Source organism: Pleurodeles waltl, chromosome 8, assembly GCF_031143425.1.
Source record: "Pleurodeles waltl isolate 20211129_DDA chromosome 8, aPleWal1.hap1.20221129, whole genome shotgun sequence".
Taxonomy (NCBI): Eukaryota; Metazoa; Chordata; class Amphibia; order Caudata; family Salamandridae; genus Pleurodeles; species Pleurodeles waltl.
This window is the reverse complement of record NC_090447.1, coordinates 17,323,763-17,345,453: the sequence shown is the minus strand read 5'-3', so window position 1 is coordinate 17,345,453 and position 21,691 is coordinate 17,323,763. Positions and strand designations below refer to the sequence as shown.

General features: G+C 45.8%; 1 protein-coding gene across 1 annotated transcript in view; it reads right to left on the bottom strand.

Annotated features, from left to right (window-relative positions):
* Positions 1-21,691, bottom strand: part of LOC138249302 (extracellular calcium-sensing receptor-like) — a 106,400-nt gene that overhangs the window by 11,650 nt on the left and 73,059 nt on the right. Inside the window, exon 6 of the mRNA XM_069203260.1 lies at positions 4,629-4,752. Coding sequence (XP_069059361.1) covers positions 4,629-4,752 — 124 coding nt within the window. The remainder of the gene's footprint in view (positions 1-4,628; positions 4,753-21,691) is intronic.

Below are 21,691 nucleotides of genomic sequence, written 5' to 3'. Positions count from 1 at the left end.
CCAACACTACCCTGAGAGGAACCCTTGTCTACAGACCACCAGCCCCGCTCCCAATTCTGCAACGCCATCGCTGACATGATGAGCTCCCATACCCTGGCCTCCTCGGACTACCTGCTACTTGGCGACCTAAATTTCCACCTGGAGAACACCAACGACTGCAACTCCGCTGCCCTTCTGGACAACCTCGCCAACCTCGGCCTGAAGCAACTGGTCACCTCGCCCACCCACTCAGCTGGGCACACGCTCAACGACATCTTCTCCTCAAGCAGCCACATCACCTTCACCCACACCACCGAACTACACCGGACTGACCACCATTGCATTCATTTTTCCTTCCTGAAGCCCACCACCCACCACCAACAGCATCTGCTCCTTCACCGCAAGTGGAACAAGGTCTCAAAGGAACAACTGATCTCCAACCTCGCCCAAACCCTTCCACCCTAAACCAGCTACCCCAACACCGGCGCTCTCAACCTCAAGCAATGGCTCGACGACTGCGCCAACACCCTCGCTCCACTCAAGAAAACCAACAAAACCTGCGTCAACAAGAAGGCTCCCTGGTTCACCGCAGACCTCCAGGCCTCCAAACGAGAATGCCGGAAAGCTGAGAAAACCTGGCACCAAGAACAATCAGAGAGCAACTTCACCACCCTCGAAGCAACCATGCGCAAACACCACCAGCTCATCCGGACCACCAAAAGATCCTTCTACAAAAAATGAATTGACAACACACACAACAGCAAGGAGCTATTCAATATCATCAAGGAACTCACCAACCCCAAGTCCTGCTCCACCGACCCTCCCAACTCACAAGACCTCTGCGACTCCCTCTCCACCTTCTTCCACTGCAAGATCACAGACATTCATGGAAGCTTTGCAACGCCATCCCCCACCACCTCCACCACTGATATGGCCGACCCCATCGTACTCTGCTGCACCAACGTACTGAGCGCCTGGACCCCCACCAACGATGAGGAAACCACCAAAACCACGAGCGCCATCCACTCCGGCTCCCCCGCAGATCCCTGCCCTCACCACTTCTTCAATAAGGCCAGCCAAATCAGCGCTCCCTAGCTCCGGGCCATCATAAACAGCTCCTTAGAGACCACCATTTTCCCAGAAAGCTGGAAACACGCCAAAGTCAACACCTTACTCAAAAAGCCCAAAGCCGACCCCAGAGACCTCAAAAACTACTGACCTATCTTCCTACTCCCCTTCCCCATGAAGGTCATAGAGAAGATAGTCAACAACCAGCTTTCCCGCTTCCTGGAGGACAACAGCCTACTTAACGTCTCCCAGTCAGGATTCCGCAAAAACCACAGCACCGAGAGACCGCCCTCATCGCCTGCACCGACGACATCAAGACCAGGCTAGACAAAGGTGAAACCGTTGCCCTCATCCTCCTCGATCTCTCTGCAGCCTTCGACACCATATGTCACCAAACCCTTCGCACACGCCTCTTCAACGCCGTGATCCTCACTCAGCCCCACCCTCTTCAATATCTACATGGGTCCGCTTGACAACATCGTCCGATCTCACGGCCTCAACATCATCTCCTACACTAACGACACATAGTTCATCCTCTCCCTCACAAGGAATCCCGCAACTGCCAAGAACAACCTCCACACTGGACTCCTCACTATTGCCAACTAGATGACAGCAAGCCACCTCTAGCTGAACTCAGAAAAAAACGAGATCATCATCTTCGGCCCCAACAAGTCAGCATGGGACGACTCCTGGTGGTGAGCCACCCTGAGGTCACCCCCAACAACAACCACCCACGCACCCAACCTCTGCTTCATACTAGACTCTTCACTCTCCATGACCCAGCAAGTCAACACCATCTCATCCTCATGCTTTAACACCCTTTGAATGCTCCGTAAGACCTTCAGGTGGATTCCCGTAGAAACCAGAAGAATGGTCACCTACGCCCTAGTTAGCAGCAGACTGGACTATGGCAACGCCCTCTACGCGGGAACAACAGCCAAGCTCCAGAAAAAACTCCAGCCCATCCAGAACGCCTCAGCACGTCTCATCCACAATCTCCCTCGCCACAAGCACATCTCTGCCCACCTCAAGGACCTCCACTGGCTACCCATCGACAAAAGGATCGTCTTCAAAATTCTAATCCACGCTCACAAAGCTCGTCCACAACACCGGACCGGCCTACCTCAACAATCGACTCAACTTCCACATCCCGACACGCCAGCTCCGCTCCACCAACCTCGCCCTCGCAACAGTGCCTCGCATCCACCATTCCACTACCGGCGGCAGATCCTTCTCCCACCTCGCAGCCAAAATCTGGAACTTACTCCCCGCCAACCTAAGTAAGACCTCCTGACCTTCAGGAAGCGCCTCAAGACCTGACTCTTTGAGCAGTAGCACCCCTCCCCCCAGCGGCTTGAGACCCTTCCGGGTGAGTAGCGCGCTCAACAAATAATTTGATTGATTGATTGATTGAGTTACATTGTTCTGACAGCATGATGTTTTCAAACACAGTTACAGTCTCCTGATACCGGATTTCTTTGGACATAATTTAATTATCATGATGCTGCTCTGCTTTCAGCACACCATTATCCTGAGGCTGTTTTAGAAACAATATCACCTGGTTATCGTTATGTTTTATGCACAGCTGTATCCAAACACTACTACTCTTTTGCAGTGTTATCCTAACTCTTTAGGCACAGTATTATCCTAATGCCATTCTTCATTAAACACAATGCTATCCTAATACTTTTCTGTTTGAAGCACAATATCATCTTGACACTGCTCTACTTTAAACACTAAGGGCCTGATTACAAGTTTGGCGATCCTAGGACTGTGAAACTCACAATGGCAGTTGGACCACCTCCATCTTTGTGCTCAGACCTTCCGATTACGATCCTGGCAGGTCAGACCACCCGGAGACCACCACCAATGCCAGCATCATGGATCCCAATGGGTTGGTGGCAGTTGAAGTTGTGGTCCGCCACGGCGGTGCCGTGCTGATCATGACTTCACTTTCCACCAGCCTTTCCATGGCAGGATCCTTGCATTGAAAAGGTTGGCGGAAAGTCAGTTTTGGGGCCTACAGGGGGGCCCTGCACTGCCCATGACCATGTCTTGGGCAGTGCAGGGGACCCCCTGCAAGCACCCTCAGAATGCACACAGTCTGTTATTTCAGACAATGCGCATACCGAGGGTGCACTGTGCGACGCCATTGTCCTTGGCTCCCTAAAAGAGCTGAGGCCAATGCTGCTGCACTGTTTCCACTGGGCTGACCGGTGGAAACATCGTAATACCACATTTCCACCAGTCAGTCCAGTGGAAACATTGTCATACGAAAGGGGTGAGGGTGCCGCCTTGATGGCAGCTTCACCCCTGCCATATTGTTCGTCTCAATGGCAATGGCGCCAAGATCTGCTTTAAGCGTAAGTGCACTATCCTGATAGCATAATGTTTTTATGTTCAATTAGTCTGGGACTGTTCTGGACACAGTTGCATTCTATCCTGATACTGCTCTGCTTTAGGTACAGCTTTATCTGAGGATGTTTTTTAGACACAAGATCATCTGGTTACTGCTTGTTTTTTACACAGGATTATCCAGATACTATTGCTCTGTTGCAAACACAATATTATTCTACTGTGTACGGCTTTAGGTACAGTGCTAGCCTCAAACATTTCTGTTGCAATCAAGGTATTATATTTCTGCTGCTCTGCTTCAAATACAGTATTATCTTGACACTGCTCAACTGTAAACACTAATATCATGATCCCGCACTGCTTTGCACACAGTATTTCAGAGATACTGTGCTGCTTTAGAAATAATATGTTCCCAACACAGCTCTACTTTAAGCACATGTGCATGATCCTGATGCCATGCTGTGTTAAACAAAGTTGGATTATCCGGAAGAGAAGGCCAAAAGACATGGTGCCTGGTTAGCAAACTGCTTTGCCTTTGGTGCCTCCAACACACATCCCTGCCAAGCAGGCAGAGATCTCTAAATAAAGTCTCTGTTAAGTTAGCGGGCTGTTGAGACACCCAGCTATTTTTTATTGATGCCTTAAAAATGTCTCTTAAATGCAAGAAGGTCTAGAACCTACGGAATATCAATCTAAAGTTTGCCCTTCCATGTGTCTTATGTACTTTCTAAAAATTACAGTGGAACTAAAGAAATAAAAAAAAAAGCAAGTTAGGATAACTGCTGCAAATAGTCTTGAAGTTTGTCCTCACATGGGACAATGAGACAGGGATGGAACAGTAATGTGTTAGACTTGAATGGGAAACCGGGTGCCTGAGATATGAGGAAAGGAGAAAATTAAAAGACATGAGGTGGGTTAACTTTGAGCAAACATTTTGGAAAACAGAAATAGTGTGGTGTGGTGCTTAAAGACAAGACAGCAATAGGTTAGAAAGTAGAGAAGACTCTAGTGGTTAGGAGAAAAACTACATAGGAAGATGATGAGAAAGATTGGCCACTGGAGGTATGAGATAGTGGGTGCTGATCCATAGGGGATATGACACAAAGAAAAGCATGAGATGGTGTAGCTAGAAGTCTGTACTGGAGTAGAAAAGGTGAAAGTATGAGACTTGGCAAACAATAATATTAAAAGTAAACCACAAGTATATGACTTAAAAACAAACCCACCTGTTCCATTGCTGATCTCTCCTTGTGAACAGAGGACACAATCGAAGCAGCACACAGGCTTACCTTCCTTGGGTGCCTTTCTGTAGCCAGGAGGACAACTCTCACTGCAGAGAGAGCGCGGGACCTAAAGGAGGGACAGGCCCTGTCATTTTAAGGATTGCGGTGGGGCCTGGGGAAAACATTCTTCGGGCCCCTTTTAGTACAGCTTTGAATTTTACTATTCAGTTTCTGAAAGTTCAAGCCCTATGCTTTCAAACAACATTGAATAATATGTTAAATGTAAAGAAATTGACAGATGTGAGCTAGCGAGAAAGCTCTCTAGCTGTGAGCCGTTACTACATCACAAATGTGATGGCTATTGCAACCTCAGTGTTATGAATCCCGTAGGCTATAATGGAATTGTAATATGGCGGACGGGATCTCCGTCATGTTTGTGACAGAGTAACGCCATCCGCCAAACTCTAAATCAAGCCCTGAGCTCTCTAAACAATAAACCACAGAGTGAATTGATTCCAGTTTTTTGGTTGTAATTGCTGTGAATTTGTACTCTTTTCACACTTTTGCTCAGGCATTGTGAGTAGAGCAGACTATGTGAGTGGTGTTTTTCTTAGAGTAGAGTTAGAGTTAGAACATTAAGCATAGTTTATGGTGTTGGAGAAAGGACCAGAAAGAGGCTGCTGAGCTAAATGCATTTTTTTAAAGCCAGTATTGATCTAACCAATTACATTGTGCCTTTGTCATTGACGGACTGATCATGGCCTCATGGACTGCAGTGCATCTGTTCTGTCTTAATAAAAGTTAATATGTTAAGAAAGGTACAGTCACGATCTGAATGGATGCTCAGAGATACATTTATCATTTATACCCAGTTGTGCCCCGAGATGAAGAGAGTGTTGATTTTTAGGGCACATTCTAGGTTTATAACTGTTTTTGTGATGACAGTGCTGCTGATTAGATGGTCATTTGTTCATTGGATTACATCCAGATGGCCCACATTTTGTGGGTTGTGTGTAGTAATGTGTAGGACCCTTCATGTATACTTTGGGAATATTTGATATAGGTGTCAAGAACTGATCACAATTTGCAAGGGAAACATAATTCTGAAGGGTAGGTGGCCGTTAGCTGCATCTGCATCCTTGTGCTGAGGTATCCTTGCTCTCTTTCTCTGAGAATGATATTTTAGACATCACATTACTGGCCATGTGCCTTCCCTGGGCACTACTAATTCAATTGCATGCCTGCAGGGCTGCACCACTGGAACGCCAAAGATGTACCTAAAGCAAGCTTGTCTGCGTCAATCTATGGCCCGCCAAGACAGTGAGCAGGCCATGCTGTCCATTCTTTCTTCTAAATCTGTTTTATCCTCATTATTCTCTTTATTCAGGTGAGTTTTTTCTGAGTCTGTTTTCTGACCACTATTATCCCTATTCAGGTGAGTTTCTTCTGAGCCCCATCAATCCTCACTATTCTCTGTTTTCAGTTTAGTTTCTTTTGCGTCTGTTTTGTTCTGTTCTCTGTGTATTAAGGTGGGTTTCTTCTGAATCTGTTTTCTCCTCACTATTCTTTTTGTTCAGGTGAGTTCCTTGTGAGTCTATTTTCTTTACACGGGCAACTGTGAGACTCGGGGATATGTGCCATCCATCCCTATTAGTAGAGACAGCTTCTTCTTTCCTGGCCACTAAGTTAGTCGCCCCCTTAAATAATTCTGCACCAAGTATAATAAATGCTTGGTCACAAGTTGCTGCTAGACACAAACTCAAAGACCTGGTTTAAGTAGAGAAGATCTGATCCTTGTTTATGGTGAAATAAAGACTCTTCTTTGACTACAGAAGAGCTTCTTCTAAATGGTTTCAAAATGCTTATCCCAATTTGTGGAGGAATTGTTTTATTCATGACCTTACCCTGAAATTAGCCGTGGGAGCAGTTTTCTGGATCTGATGTATTGGTTCTTATTCTTCAAATTAAATCTGATGTCAGGTTAGAGGTTGCTTACCATTATCACCACTGAAAATCTTCTGTGAAATTGCTCGGCTACCTGGATGTCATTTAGGGGTTGGCCTATGCCATTACGTTTGTGACCCCTGGCCTCAGGGATTACAAAGGCGACACCAACAACTAGGGAACTATGAAGTGTTCATCTCTAATATGTTTGGATATTTGGAAGGGGATTTGCAAGTTTTGTGCCTGTGCCATACTTGCATTTTTGCTGCAAGCTCTACCAGTAATAGGTTCTAAGTTCCCTTGTGCCCTACAATAAGAAAGAAAGGCCAAGTTTTTTTACAACCATTGTTTTCAGATGTTACGTCCAATTGGCCTGGTTGGCATGAACCAGAAATTCCAGTCCCAGAATGCATTAGGCTCTTAAAGGAAAAACACTGGGTGGAAAAGTGTTCCTTATGATATGGAGTCATTTAGGTCCTGATTTAGATCTTGACAGTGTTACTGCCAAACTATCATGGCGGTGGTAGGCCCAAATACTCTCTCAAGCTGACGGCAGCCTGCCCGCCCGCCCCATTTAGATCTGTGGCGGCTCACAGGCCAGGTTACTCACATCTTCAAATACCTAGAGTGCAAGTGAGAGGTGTTTCACTTTAATTGTACATTGGTTTCGCTTTGCCAGGGTTCCTTCTCTCCTACATGGCTTGCAAGTAGAGTCATGTCACGTGACATTTTTGCCATTCTTTCCTGTTTTTCCAAAAGCAGTTCGCATTTTGGCATTTGTATTTTCCCTTTTTATTAGTATATTTTAGACCTAAAAATCTCAAATCCCAAAATTAGACCTTAGATGTTGTTCTCTGAGAATGACTTAATGTGTAACACATAACATGCTGCTCTTGACAGCCATGTCCCTTGTGATGGCAGCAATCATGTATCCAGTCTGTACCATGGTGATGGGAGGTGCACTAGAGGTTGACACAAAGTAAGGGAACTTTTCAAATTAAATTACAAATGCACAAGAAACCATTTTTCAAGACATTAAAAACTAAATATTTTGACCCAGAAATCAAGCTCCATTTTGTAATTCCCCTTTAATGCTATTAGGAGATGCAGAGATATGTATTAACAATTCTGTCTGATATAGCTTCATCAACTAATGGGGATTACCAGTTACACTCGCCAAATTATGAAAAAAAAACAGCCAGATTAGGAATTACCTAGCCTCTTGAGGTACTCAGGCGGGTGGAGATTTTGGACGGTAGTGGGGATGTCTGGGGGGGGTGTAGGAAAATGCCCCTTTTGGTACATGGTTTCCCCCCTCTTTCTGCCTGATATCTGATGCTAACTTGAGTGTGTGCTGGGATCCTGCTAACCAGGCCCCAACACCTGTGTTCCTTCCCTAAACTGTACCATTGCTTCCACAATTGGCACACCCTTGGCCACTTGTAAAATGTACCGGTGGTACCAAAGGTCGTGTGGCCAGGGAAGGTCACTAAGGGCTGCAGCATGAATTATGCCACCCTAAGCGACCCCTCACCAAACACATGCACACTGCCATTGCAGCTTGTGTGTGCCGGTGGGGAGAAAAAAGGTAAAGTCGACATGGCACACCCCTGCCTGGATGCCATACCCACAAAGCACTGCCTGTGGCATAGTTAAGTCACCCCTTTAGCAGGCCGTACAGCCCTAAGGCAGGGTGCGCTATAACACAGGTGAGGGCATAGCTGCATGAGCACTATGCCCCTACAGTGTCTAAGTCCATTCTTAGACATTGTAAGTGCAGTGAGTAGACAGGTTTAAGGGATATCATTACAAACACCACAGCTCCATGATGGCTTCACTGAAGACTGAGAAGTTTGGTGTCAAACCTCTCAGCTCAATAAACCCACACTGATGCCAGTGTTGCATTTATTGAAAAATGCACATAGAGGGCATCGTAGAGATGCCTCCTGTATTTCACTCAATCCTGTAGTGTACAGCTGACCAGTCTGTGCCAGCATGCCACTAGCAGACATGTTTCTGACCCCCTGGAGTGAGAGCCTTTGTGCTGTCTGGGATCAGGAACAAAGCTGCATGAACTGCAACACTTGGAGGTAAGCCTCAAAGGCTCCTGCCTTTTGTTCACTGCCCAAGGGCACTTCAGCTAGCGGAGATGCCGTCCCCCCAGACCAGGCCCCACTTTTGGTGACAGGTTCAGCGGGAAAGTTAGTAAACACCACGGGGTGTGTACACCCCAGGAAGGACCACGCCTAGGTTACCCAAAGCTGAGGTGAAATCCTCCTGGCAGAAGTCTCCATCTTACTTTGGAGGGTGTTAGCCAATAGGGTTAGGAATGCACTCTTCTCCCCAAAGTGAGATGGTACGGAATGGTGTAGCAACCCTCGGGGATAGTAGCCATTGGCTACTGCCCTCTGACCCCTGTAACACCCCTGAATCTAGTATTTAGGGGCATCCCTGAACCTTGCTTTTCAGATTCCTGATGACCTGAAAAGAAGAAGAAGGACTGAAGAGCCTCACCAGCAGGAAAGACTCCAGGTGACAACTGACTTGGCCCCAGCCCTGCCGGCCTATTTGCAACTTCAAGACTCATGCTACAAGGAGACGACTCTCCTTGCAGGACCAGCGACATCTACAAATCCCCAGAGGACTGTCTGCCTACTCAATGACCAAGATCTCCTGAGGACAGTGGCCCTGTCTACAAAGAAACCTCCAGAAAGGACTCCAGAAGAGCCCCGGATCTGCAAGTCCTGCCCACTCTGCACCCGATGCCCACGGCCCATGTCCATGTGAGCCACCAGTCCAGAGAAGGTCCCCAGGTGATTCTGACCTCAAGTCCACCCTGGGTTGACCCCTCCTGACCAATACGACGACGCCTGCAGCCTAAATCCAGAGGACCCCCGCTGACTGCGACTGGAATATTTTCCGTCACCTAAAGGTACTCCTGCATCCGTAGTCCCCTGGCCTTGGGGAACCCAACTGACAGTCCAGCAACATCCAGTGGGCTCTCTACTTACTTGTCCAGTAGTTGTTTTTCTTCAGTCAACTCCCTGGACCAAGCCTGCAGGGTCCCATCAATGAAAAGCATTGGCTGCTGAATGCTGTGTTTGCACCCTGCACCTGGTCGCCCCAGTGCTGCTGAGGGTGTCTGGTGCTAAACTGTGGCCCCCCCAAGGCTGATCTAAACTCCCCAGTTTTATGCCCTGATGTTGTGGGTACTTACCTGCAAGCGGTTTCTTTCTAAGTGCCCCAGTCTCAATAGGATTTTTTTTCTTATACATTTTTTGGTTGCAAGAAAGGACCCTTCAAGGACAGCACACCGGGCACACCATGCATCAGGCTTCGGGACACAGGCTACCGGCCCTCTGCTCCAGGTGCTGCCCGTGACGTGACCCCCAGCAAGAGGCAAGTGAGCAGGTGAGCAACAGAGGACAAAGGGGCAAAGGGGGGGCAAGGAGGGCAACAGGGCGGGGGGAAGCTGGTCCAGGTTCTGGTGCTGGTTCCACCTCCAGGGCACGCAGCACCCGTCACCCCGACCTACGCTGGTAGATCTACCAGGCAGTTTGTGGCCTCACCCCCCCTTGCCCTGCTCCTCCACCCGCCCTTGCACCTTGCCCAGGGCAGTAAGGGCCAGGAGGGGAAGGGACCAACACGGCCCAACAAGGACTGGCACGGTCCAGCAACTCCGGACTCTCTGCACCTCCCCAGGACCCAGGCCCTCAAAGCTCAAAATTTACCTGAGGGTGATCGCACACTCAGAAATCAACGTCCGGTGAAGTTTCTTTTTGGAGGACGGCACCCCTAACTGCCTCAAAGCAATAAAAGGCACAACAAGGCTCAACAAGGCCCTTCTCCCTCACTCCAACAGCCCACCCAAAATCATCCCGCTCTAAGGCAGCAAAACATACCGATCATGAGGTCAGGCAAAGCACGAGGCAGTACTACCAACCGTCCAGCAAAACAAGGAAAGAGAAAAAGGAAAGGAGACCTGTCTCTGGATGAAGCAACCCCAAAAAGGAAAGTAAGCAGCGAACAGGATCTCCCCCACTCCCTCCCATGCAGGAGGCAAAACCTAACAAATGGCACACGTGGGGGAGGCAACCAAAATTCCAGCATGGAAGAAACGATCTGGGGAGAGCCTGGCTTTTGGAAAGCGGCGACCCCACCGGAGGGGGTTCCAGAGATCGTAGTTTCTCCCAAGCATCACAAGATAACCTATTATTTCACTACTGCTGGTACCAACGCCACCAGAAAAAGGATCGACTCCCTGGCTCCAACCCAAACAAGTTTTGGGAAAATAACCTCACCAAGCCAAGACCGGCAACAGCAAGGAAGCAGCGAAAAGAAACCCAGAATTAATTCTCCTCCTCCCCCCTCCCGATCGCCAACAGTAGTGATCAGGAAAAATCACCCTACGAAAGTAGGCGCATCAAGTATAGTTCAGGACAATGCGATACCAGCTACCCCTACACCAGGATCCCTCTACAATCCTAGGCAAGACTTAACTCTATGTAATAAATCCCTAGACGCCACTAAGTACCAATGGACATCTAGTCTAACGAAACTACCCATCCTGGACTCAGAACTGGTAGCAATCGCAGAACATTTAGAACAAGAATCTCAGGAAGGTGGCCCATTCTGTCAAAGTCCAAAACTTCACTCATTCCCAACGTATAACTGTGAAAAAGAAGAACAGGACCTCTGGGGTATAGAACAGGTCTTTAAAAAAACGGACAAGTAAAAGCAGAAATAGTGACAGCTGCACAGAAAGTCCCCTATAAAACAACAATAAACAAAGTACTACCAAGTGGTAACCAAGAGCCTGACTTAAAGTCACAAGCCCCTGTGGCAGTCAGGTCAGAAGAAATGTGGGCTGCAATCCTAAATTCAATGCAAGCAACGGTCATGGCACTGCAATTTCATTAAAATAAAATGGACATTCAAGTTGACTTGCTAAACACCCTGGCAGTATTTGTCCTCGGGATTGACAGTACGTTGGAAAAATTAAACGCACTTATAACAAGGGCGCAAGTCAATCACTCTAATGACTATACAATTTGTTCCTGTAAAGAGGTAGTAGAAAAGATATCTCAACTGCTGCAAATCTTAGAGGGAATACTTCAAGAAATCCGCTCCACCCGGAAGGATGAACATACATGTACTAAACCACTCGCCACCATGCTAAAATCTACTCCAAGGGAGCAGAAACAAAAAGAGCAGCAGCCCTAGCGCCCGCTTCATCGATTATAAGTGAGGAGAGAATATTGGCTGACAGCCGCCAACTAGCAGGGTGCTCGTAGGGAACCCATGGTGAATCATCCTCCGCTACAGTCCATCAATAAGCCCGGGAACCCTGAGTTTCCCACAACCTGGACCCTCTCAAAAAGAGAACGAAAGCGGGCAAGGAAGGGAAGGAAGGGAAGGAAGTCCGCCCAACCCCATCAACTCAACTCATCAAAGGGTCCACCTAAAGACCAGGCGACGTCAAATGGAGGGTATAATAGAGACATTACTAATCACATAGGTACAAGCTCTAACACAATAATATATGTGATAACACTCCCCGCCTCAGCAGACATTACCCACTCAACAAAGTCCCCCCTGAGACCACCCGAAGCAATTGGCACTATAACGAACCTAAGACCAAGCCCCACAAGGGGTCAGCAGAGCACAAAACCAAAACCCATTACGCCTGCGCTGCCCTCCCAACTAACACTGGTCAATATGGGCAGCAAGTCTGCCATTAGTCAGAGGGAAGATGGCTATAAGGAGCAAGACCGGCACATAGAGCAAAATCAGTCACTTATAACAGACACGAATACCCTCCAGTTACTCTGGATTCCAGAATTCACCTCCAGGTCCCCCACAGATGTTCTTAATCGCTCTTCTATCTTAAGAATCATAAAAGCCTTACCGGATCTTCAGTTTGTAGCCTCGGAGGACCTCGCAGCTATAAAATTTATCCAAGCAAGAGGCAACCAACACACGGATCCAACACTCACCATCTTCTCGGCACCAGATATCCCAAAGCGGATCATGAAAAGAAAGGACTTATTGAAAGCCTGGGGCATTGAGGTAACCACCTACAAAGGAGACCGCTATCCAACTCCGTTACTAGCCTCACAATACCTGGGAACTCCCAAAGGCACATGGTCGGTTCTGAAAGGCCAGCAGACCCATTGAAGAAAGGTGCAGTGAGGAGAATCCACTTAAGCACCCGCTGACAGTCCAAGTATGGAGAGAAGAAGGGAGGGAAAGAGTAGTCTTGGGCCAACAAAAGTATCCAGAAAGGGAATAGGTAGCGACGGTTTTACCCCCAAGACCGATGGACAACAATTGAATTGGTAAGGATCAACCCGCACACACCATATTATCCATTTGCTCCTGGAACGTCGGTGGCCTACGGTCAAAACTGGAGGATCCTGCAGTAATAACGCTTTTCAGCTCCTTCGACATTTTACTCATACAGGAATCATGGGCAATGGAATCAATACCGATAATCGGATTCATGGAATATCTTAGCCCACCAACAAAAACAAATAGTCCCGGAAGGCCAAAGGGAGGCCTTGCCATTTACGTTAGCACCAGCCTTTTGCTAAAAATCTCTGAGCATAAGGAGGAAGACCAGCCTTTCCAATTTCTCCCCCTAGACGATTGGGGGAAAAACACACAGGAGCCATTGATTCTGGTCAACACATACATCAATCCTAAAAATAAAAAAATTGAAGCAAACTAATTTTTAACTCAACTATTAAGGATAAAAGGTACAGTAAAATCAGCATTCTGGTTAATGTCGGGCGATTTCAATCTCGGCTTATTCCACAACCCCAGTGAGGATCACATCCGAACAGTGGCAAGAATGCCCAGCCAAACCCTCCCAAAAAAACTCAGGAAAGACAAAATAGGGGAGAGTTTCATACGCACCTGTGAATTAGTAGGCCACTTCGCGCTAAACAGACGGAAGTGCCCCGATATCCCACCGGCATGGACAAGATTCTCCGGGAATTCGGTCTCCTATCTAGACTACATTTTGGTGTCCCCTGCTTTATATAAGTTAGTAAACGCCTTTACCATCATGGACCGCACGGAAAGCGACCATAAACCACAGATATTTGGGATCTGTGCATCACTGCAAAAACCGGAGAAAGTGGTAGCCCTAAACGGGACACTAGGCACCGAAAATCTAAAGCGATTCAAATGGTCCTCTGACACCATTGAAAGGCAGGCAGAAGAGGCCCTACGAAAGCTAGAATCAATTATCACAAGTGGGGCAAAGTTGACAACAGTCTGGGAGAACTTTGCCCTTGTTCCCCTTAAAAAAAGATTCCTTAAGTAACACGAGAAAGGGAGCACAATTGAATCACCGCCAACGTTCACTTTTACCGCTGCCAGTGCGCAAAAGGAAAGCAGCTGTAGGTAAATTATTAAGGTCACTGCGTAAATGCCCAGATAATGGATCAATATTGACCGCCCTGAGAGAGCAAAGGAAATTGTATAAAAGGGATCTATGGACCTTTAAAAAAGGCCAACAGGAGGTCCTGTGGGCCAAACTACATTTTGCGACCAACACATCTGACTCCAAAAGATTTTGAAAAATCATCAATACAATAGACAATGGTGCAAAAGCAGGCAATAACGCAAACATAACAGAGGAAGTATGGGTATCCCATTTAAAGTCCCATCTAAAAGAACTGACCATCGAAGAAGGCCCTCAAATTCAGTCGCATATGATTGGCTGGGATCCCAACATCCCTGAACCTTTGAAATTTACGGCACCAGAACTATTAAGAATCATTGGAAAGTCACGAATGGACTGCGCCCCTGGCCCCAATGGCTTACCGCAAGCATTATTTAAACAAGAAACGGAAAGATGGGCCAATTTCCTGGCAGCAATGTTTAATGACGTGATCACAACAGGCAATGTCCCGGCATCCTGGAAAGGCTCAATGATCCACCCCATATATAAGGGTGGGAGCGTGCTCTCCCCAAGCAACTACAGACTAATCACTCTTTTAGACGTTGACCTCAAGTACTTTTCCTGCTGTGTGCTAAAACATCTAGAAGCCTGGATTACAGATAACAATATTCTACCCTTTAATCAAACCGGGTTCACCAAGCACCAAGGAACATTAACAAATCTTATGGGGCTAGGCTTGATCATAAACAGAGCAAAAGCAAAGGGGACTCCAATCTAATTATGTTTTGTTGACTTTAAAGCTGCTTTTGACTGTGTCTCCCGCAGCAAATTGTGGGCCACAGTGGGGGCTGCCACATTCTATTTTAAATGCCATCAAAATGATATACTCTGATACTTGGGTGAAGGTTAAATTGGGGGAAGGCTCTCACCTATCCAGGGCAGTCAAAACAACAGTGGGGATGAAGCAAGGCTGTGTATTGGCCCCAACACTCTTCAACCTGTACATAGCAGATCTCCCCGCCAAGTTAAATGGTCACTCATCCCACTCTCCATCACTGGGCGGTCAACAAGTATCCAACCTACTATATGCAGATGACCTACTACTAATCAGTAATACCAGAATAGGCATGCAGAAATTGTTAAAGGCATTAGAAGAATACTCAGGTTCTAATGATTTAGAAATTAATCGTAACTAATCTAAAATGATTACCTTAAACCTCAGGCCAACCACCCAAGGTAAATGGCATATGAATTGGAAAACCCTAGAGGAAGTAACATCATACAGATACCTAGGATTGGTGGTGGATGCTAGAGGTAGTTACACGCCACAAAAAGAAGCAATAAAAAACAAGACGCAGGCCCTTACTTACGCCTTTTGCAAGCTAGCAAATTCAATCTGTGGTCATGCTCTGAACCCATTAACAGAAGTAATGAGAGCGAAGCTACTTCCAACTATCACCTATGGGACCGAAATAATGAGGGGAATGGAAGTAGGTCTTCTGGATAAGCTTCTGATAAAAACCTATAAGCGCGTTTTTTGGCTACCTGGGCGTGCATCGCCAGCCCAGGTCAGACTGGAATTCATGCTGGGCAAACAGTTGTTAGCCCGACCGGCAGCATACATTAAATGCTGCTACAAATTGAGCCGCGCTTCAAAAGGGTCTTTAGCCAATCTAGTCTGGCAGGAAATTATCCTAGAAAGAGGGAACTCCAACTACATAAGGTATCTAGAAAAAAGGAAGAGTCTTTTGAACTTAGATGATGTATGGAAGCGGTCTCTACCCATCCCGTTTTCAAAAAAGCAGTGAATAAACCAAGTAAATTACAGAGCTTGTTAGAAGATAAGATCTCATTGACCAAAAGGGAGCATAGTTGGTTGATCCTTAACTCCTACAAAACGTTTAAAGAATCACCACTTATGGCTGGCTCCTACTCACGGAAAATCAAGCAATCCTTTCTCAGACTTAGGCTGGGTGAAGTCCCTACTTTAGACCTCATGCCAAAATGGAAGAAGGAGCGGCAAGTAGGCTCCCAGGAGTGCCGTCTCTGTCATCTAGCAGATGAAAACTTGATGCATTTGGTCTGCATTTGCCCAGCCCTGGCGGCCGAAAGTAGACTCTTACTGAAAAAAGAATTTAACGGTTTAAGAATTAGATCCTGCAGACAAGCATTAATTGCAGCTTTTAACCCTCGAAATACAATATTGAACATTAGGCTGGTTCAATTTTTGGAAATTTTCACTCTTAAAACCACAGCCTCTCGAAATAACCAAGTCAGAGGGAGGACGGAAAAGATAGCGAAATCCCTATAACCCGCTTTGAACATCTTAAAGAAGGGAAGGCTCCTAGGTAGTCAATTGGGTTGTTTAGCTTGTGTCGTAATAAAGTCCGGTATCAAAAATCAGACTTAAGTAGGGGTAAATAAAATTGATAGAAGGTGTCTTCCCACTTTGTCCTATTTTTACTAATGCCTCATTGGTCTGTTACTGTTCTCTTTAAATTTCTTTGTGGAAGGAAACTTCATATATCATTTCATTTTAAACACAGGATTTTATTTGCCGCTGTATTTATCTTACCCACAATAAGATTGTTCTGTTGCCCTATTATTAATGCCTTATAGCACTAGTACGCTCTTTTCTTAAACTTTTTATGTGGAAGGAAATTTTACTTACCATTTCACCCTAAGCCAAAGAACTGTAATTGCCTTCTTGCACTAAAATTGTTCTGTTAAATGTTTACGTGGAAGGAAAAGTTTTATGTGGTTTTAATTAACTAATAAACTTTTTGGTTTTTTTGGTTTTTACTTTACCATTGGCCGCTGAACACCAATTTTGCCCTCTGCACCCGGCCGGCCCCATGTTGCCAGTGGTACACCCTTGGTCTCTTCCTAAACATTGCCCCTTGGACACCTCAACCCCTGAAGACTGGGTTTGTAAGCTGAGTACTTACCTGCAAATTGTGTTGTTACTTTTCCTCCCCTAGGACTCCATTGCTTTCTATGAGAAATAGCAGTGTCAACTTTTGAAACTGAAAAGTATTACTTACCTGTAAACTGTTTTACCTGTGAATGTTAAACAAAGTGTATTTGATACTTGAAAGTGATACATTCTTAAGACTGTACTTACTTGCAACAAAGATTCTTTTGGTTCTAGAAATAAAGTAACAAAGTATATTTTTTAATACATAGACATTGGTCTGGAGTTAATCATTGGGTGTGTGCCTCATTTCTTGACTGTCCGTGTACAACAAATGCTTTGTACTGCCCTCTAATAAGCCTAACTGCTCGACTACACGACTACAAAAGAGAGCATTAGTATTATCTACTTTAGCCTCTGGGGAACCACTGCTCTCTGTACAGATCAAGCATTCTACAATGTTGGATCAGGGATGGGTTGTACAACTTTGCATTGGCTGGACTACTCAGCCAACATCTAATCACACGACTAAGGCCCATATTTAAGAAAAAGTGAGGCATCAGAGCTGATGTGCCACTTTTTCTGCCCCCCCCTACTGCCACTTAACAACACCATGATTGTGCCGTATTTTTAATACAGTGCACCAGGGTGACTGTTCACACAATAGCATCAACATTTGTGACGCTATTGTAGTGCTTTGCTACACTAGCATCAAAAATGTTGACGCTAATATAGCAAAGTGCAATGAGACCCGTAGGATTATTTTGAAGCATCATTTTAATGCCTGCTGTGAGCAGGTGTTAAAAATTATGCAAAAATGGCGCAGTGAAATCTGTTAAATTTCACTCCACCATTTTTGCGGGCCTCTTAGCACCGGAATGCCCGCCTTGAATACATTATGCCTGGTGCAAGCATAATGTGGCACAAGGGTTTGCAAAGTGTTGCAATGCATAGATTGCTCCACTTTGTAAATATGGCGGAGGAGAAAAAGACACTTTAGCACTATCTTAGTGTCAAAAGAATGACACTACGGTAGCGCTAAGATGGCACTAGGGGCTCTTAAATATACTCCTAAGTTCCAAAATTGCCTTTAGAATCAATTGAATTTGAAATTGAATTTTTTTCCCAAATTTAAATGTCCTGCTAGGGCCATGGTTAAGTCCCCTTTAGCATTTCTTACAAAAAATAAAAAAGTTATTAGAGTTAGGGGTAAGTAACTAGAAGTACTTTTTAGTTCCTAAATGAAATCCCCAGCCTTAGTAACATAATGAGCAGCTCAGCGGACATGGTTGTGGAACTCCACCTGACCCCTTACCTCCATCTCAAGATGAGAGAGTTAAGGTCTCTCTGTAGTCTCAAAAAGATTACAACTGGTTCCAACCCTACCAAGATCCAGGAGCTCTTGATGGAGTATGGAAAGGAACACCCTGCGAAGGAGGACGCCCTCCCCTCAGGTGGGGAAGAAGTTAGGGATCAGGAGGATGACTCCCCCCCTCCTAACTTAACTAGGGAAGACAGGGCCTCTGTGCCCCTGGTTCCAAAGAAAGTGCTCACAGGAACTGGGTCTCCCGCAGAGGAGGCAGGTCTGGGAACACTGAGGGCAGCCTCGGTGAAGAGAACCTTTTAGCATACTTTATTGGGATATTCCAATATTTTAGCTCAGTCTGCCTCGTGCAGGGATGTGGCCAGGTCAATCTCTCAGTAAGTAATGTTTCCTAAACTGTATGCCATAGGTTTTTAAATGATTAGAAACATAAACAAAATGCTGCTATTGCTTCTTTTCAAGAAACATTGGGTAAATTCGGATTGCTCAAGGGCATTAATTTACTTTTGAACAAAGGCATGATGTAACACTTGAATGTAGCATTCCTAGAGTAAATGACATAAAGACCATAGTGAATAAATAGTGCTATGTAGAAAACAGAAGGTAAATGTACTGATAAAGTGGTCTTGTGTGGCCTGTCCTTGGATGTGTTGGTACAATTGACTTTTGTCCTTAATTTTGACCCTTTGGCCTGATTTTTCACAGCCATTCAAGTGGTCACCCTAAAGACGCAGATTGTGGTACCTCACAAATCAATACCTCTCTGCGCACCTTCAGACCCTGCGGATCTCTAACGAGCTAGAGCAGATGGTGCCCAGACCCCATGCCACCACAACACCCCGCAAATCCGCTCCCCAGTGCTCTAGCCTCCCTTGGGAGGGGGGAGGATTGATGGGTGCGTGGATGGATGGATGAGAGAAAGGGTCACTGGATGGATGAATGAAGGGTGGATGCATGGATGATGAGAGAAAGGATAGATGGATGAGTCAGTAAATGGATGGATGGAGGGATGAGTGAGTGAAAGGATGGATGGATGATGGGAGAAAGGATGGATGGATGAATGAGTGGATGGATGAAGGGATGATTGAGTGAAAGGGTAAATGGGTGGATGGAGGGAGTGAAAAGCTGGAATAGGTGGATGGACGTAGTGAAAGGGTGGATGGATGGGTGAGCAAAAGGATAGATGATGAAGGAAGGATGAGTAAAATGATGGATGGATGAGTGAAAGGGAGGCTAGGTGGATGGTTGAATGAAAGGGGTAATTAATGGATGAGTGAGGTAATGGATGACTGAGAGAAAGGGTGGATGGATGGATGAGTGAAAGAGAGGATAGATGGACGTATTGAGTGAAAGAATGGATGAAGTAAAATGAAGGATGAATGATTGAAAGGATGAATGGATGGATGAAAGGGGAGGGATAAGTAAAAGGATAGATAACTGAGTGAAAGGAAGTCTTGGATGGATGGATGGATGGATGGGTAGATTTGATGGATATACTGAAGATCTATGGATGGATAGGTTTCATGGATAGCTGGACAAATGAATGGGCAGACGGAATGGTGACAGACCGAATAATGGATGAAGGATTGAAATGATGACAATATAAACGTGAAATGGTGGATATCAGGGGGCAGATAAAAGGATGAATGGATAGATGCATGGATGAAAGAGAAAAGCAAGCTCTCCTGGGGAGGGTCGCAATGACTTGCTTTGCTTGCTTGGTGCCATCAGAGCTTAGGTTCAAAGTGGGAGGGTATTTTAATTTTCTGGCTACTCCCTTGCTTAAATTCTTAACTTCAATCTTCTCTTGGAGTCTCAAGTTCCATCCTGTCTTGGATCCTTAAATTCCATCTTTTCTTGGACAACTAAGTTCTTTCTTCTCTTGAATTATTATATATATAATTTTATGCTGAATTAGCGTCATTTTTTTACGCTAATTCATCACAAACTAACCTCTATATTTATATTGTGATGCTAGAGTAGTCTAACGTCAAAACATTGGGGTTAAAGTCATTTTTTGGATGCGTGATACCACCTTGCGTCAATGAGATGCAAGGTGGGCATTCCCATCCAAAAAAAGACTGTAAGACCCTAGAACCTTATTTATCCTCCAGCGCAAAAATGGTGCACGGAAGGGAGGCGGGCCTAATAATGGTGCTAAGCCTGCTTAGCGCCATTATATAATGCCTGGTTCTGGACAGGCGTTAGGGCACCTGTGGACCAAACACCATGGAAAGATCCCACAGGTGCCCTCCCCAAGCCCCAGGAACACCCCACCCACACCAGAGGGACACCACAGGATGGGGGACCCCATCCCAGGTAAGTAGGGTAAGTATACGTAAATATTTTATTTTTTTAATGTGCCATCGGGGCCCTGAAATGGGCCCCCCTACATGCACTGGGTGCAATGGCCATGCCCAGGGGACCCTTGTCCTTTGTGGTGGGCATGACTCAGTCATGTGGTATGGATGGTTTTGGGTTATATTTTTTTACTCTAACCAGCCTAATGTCATCTTTTGGTACAAAATACCCTTCTCCCATACCGCCACCCTCACCCGGCTAATGTAATTTTCCATGACATTAGCCCACCCTTTGCGCCAGATTGCACCATTCCATTAATTTGGTGCCCTGATGGCGTCCTGGAATGGCAGTTTTGTGTCAAAAAGTATAAATTTGGGCCTTGGATTCTTAAGTTCCAACTTCTCTCAGACTCTTATCAAGGATGCTCCACACCTGGTATGATTACAGAGCTCATAATTGCTTCTGCCTGCTTTAGACAAGTTGTGACTGTGGACAGTTTCCATGTACATTTGCCAAATTGACCACCAGCGAAAAATCTATGATTTCTTTTGAATTGATTTGTCTGGTAGATTGGATTTTCCATCCTCCCAAACCTGCTTTTCTGGTTACTTTAACACCACTAGGCCATATGGAATGTGCAATGTGCCTCACACTATTTGTTTGCGGTCCCAAAATTTAAAGTAGCTAACTGGCTATTAAGGCATTTAAAGTGCTTCCATTTGATAAAGTCATCAGAGATATGGCTGTTCCATAAAACGTTGTAGAATCTGTTTTTTATCTCTATCCCTCTTTATATTTTTCATGGGAAAGCTATTTATTAGGGCCACAGGGCCCTTTTCTGGGGGTTGTTTGAGCTTTAAAATAACCCCTTGCAGTGATAGATTGCTTGGAAAGATGAAGCGTGGAAAGAAGCCAGGACCAGTGAACACAGGAACCAGAGTGTGGTCCTGGAATGAACACAACGATCCTGTCCACAGTACCCACTTTGGAAAGGACATGATTTCTGCTTTGCCATGTTCTTTTTGGCCACCACTTGTTGCCATACAAAGCGGGCACTGGGTACGGGCACAGTGTAAAGATATGTATTGTGCCCAGTCACCCACTACTTCAGTGACTGATCATAAGGAATGTTCATAGGCCTTACCCTGTGCCCAGTACCCGTACCAGCAGTC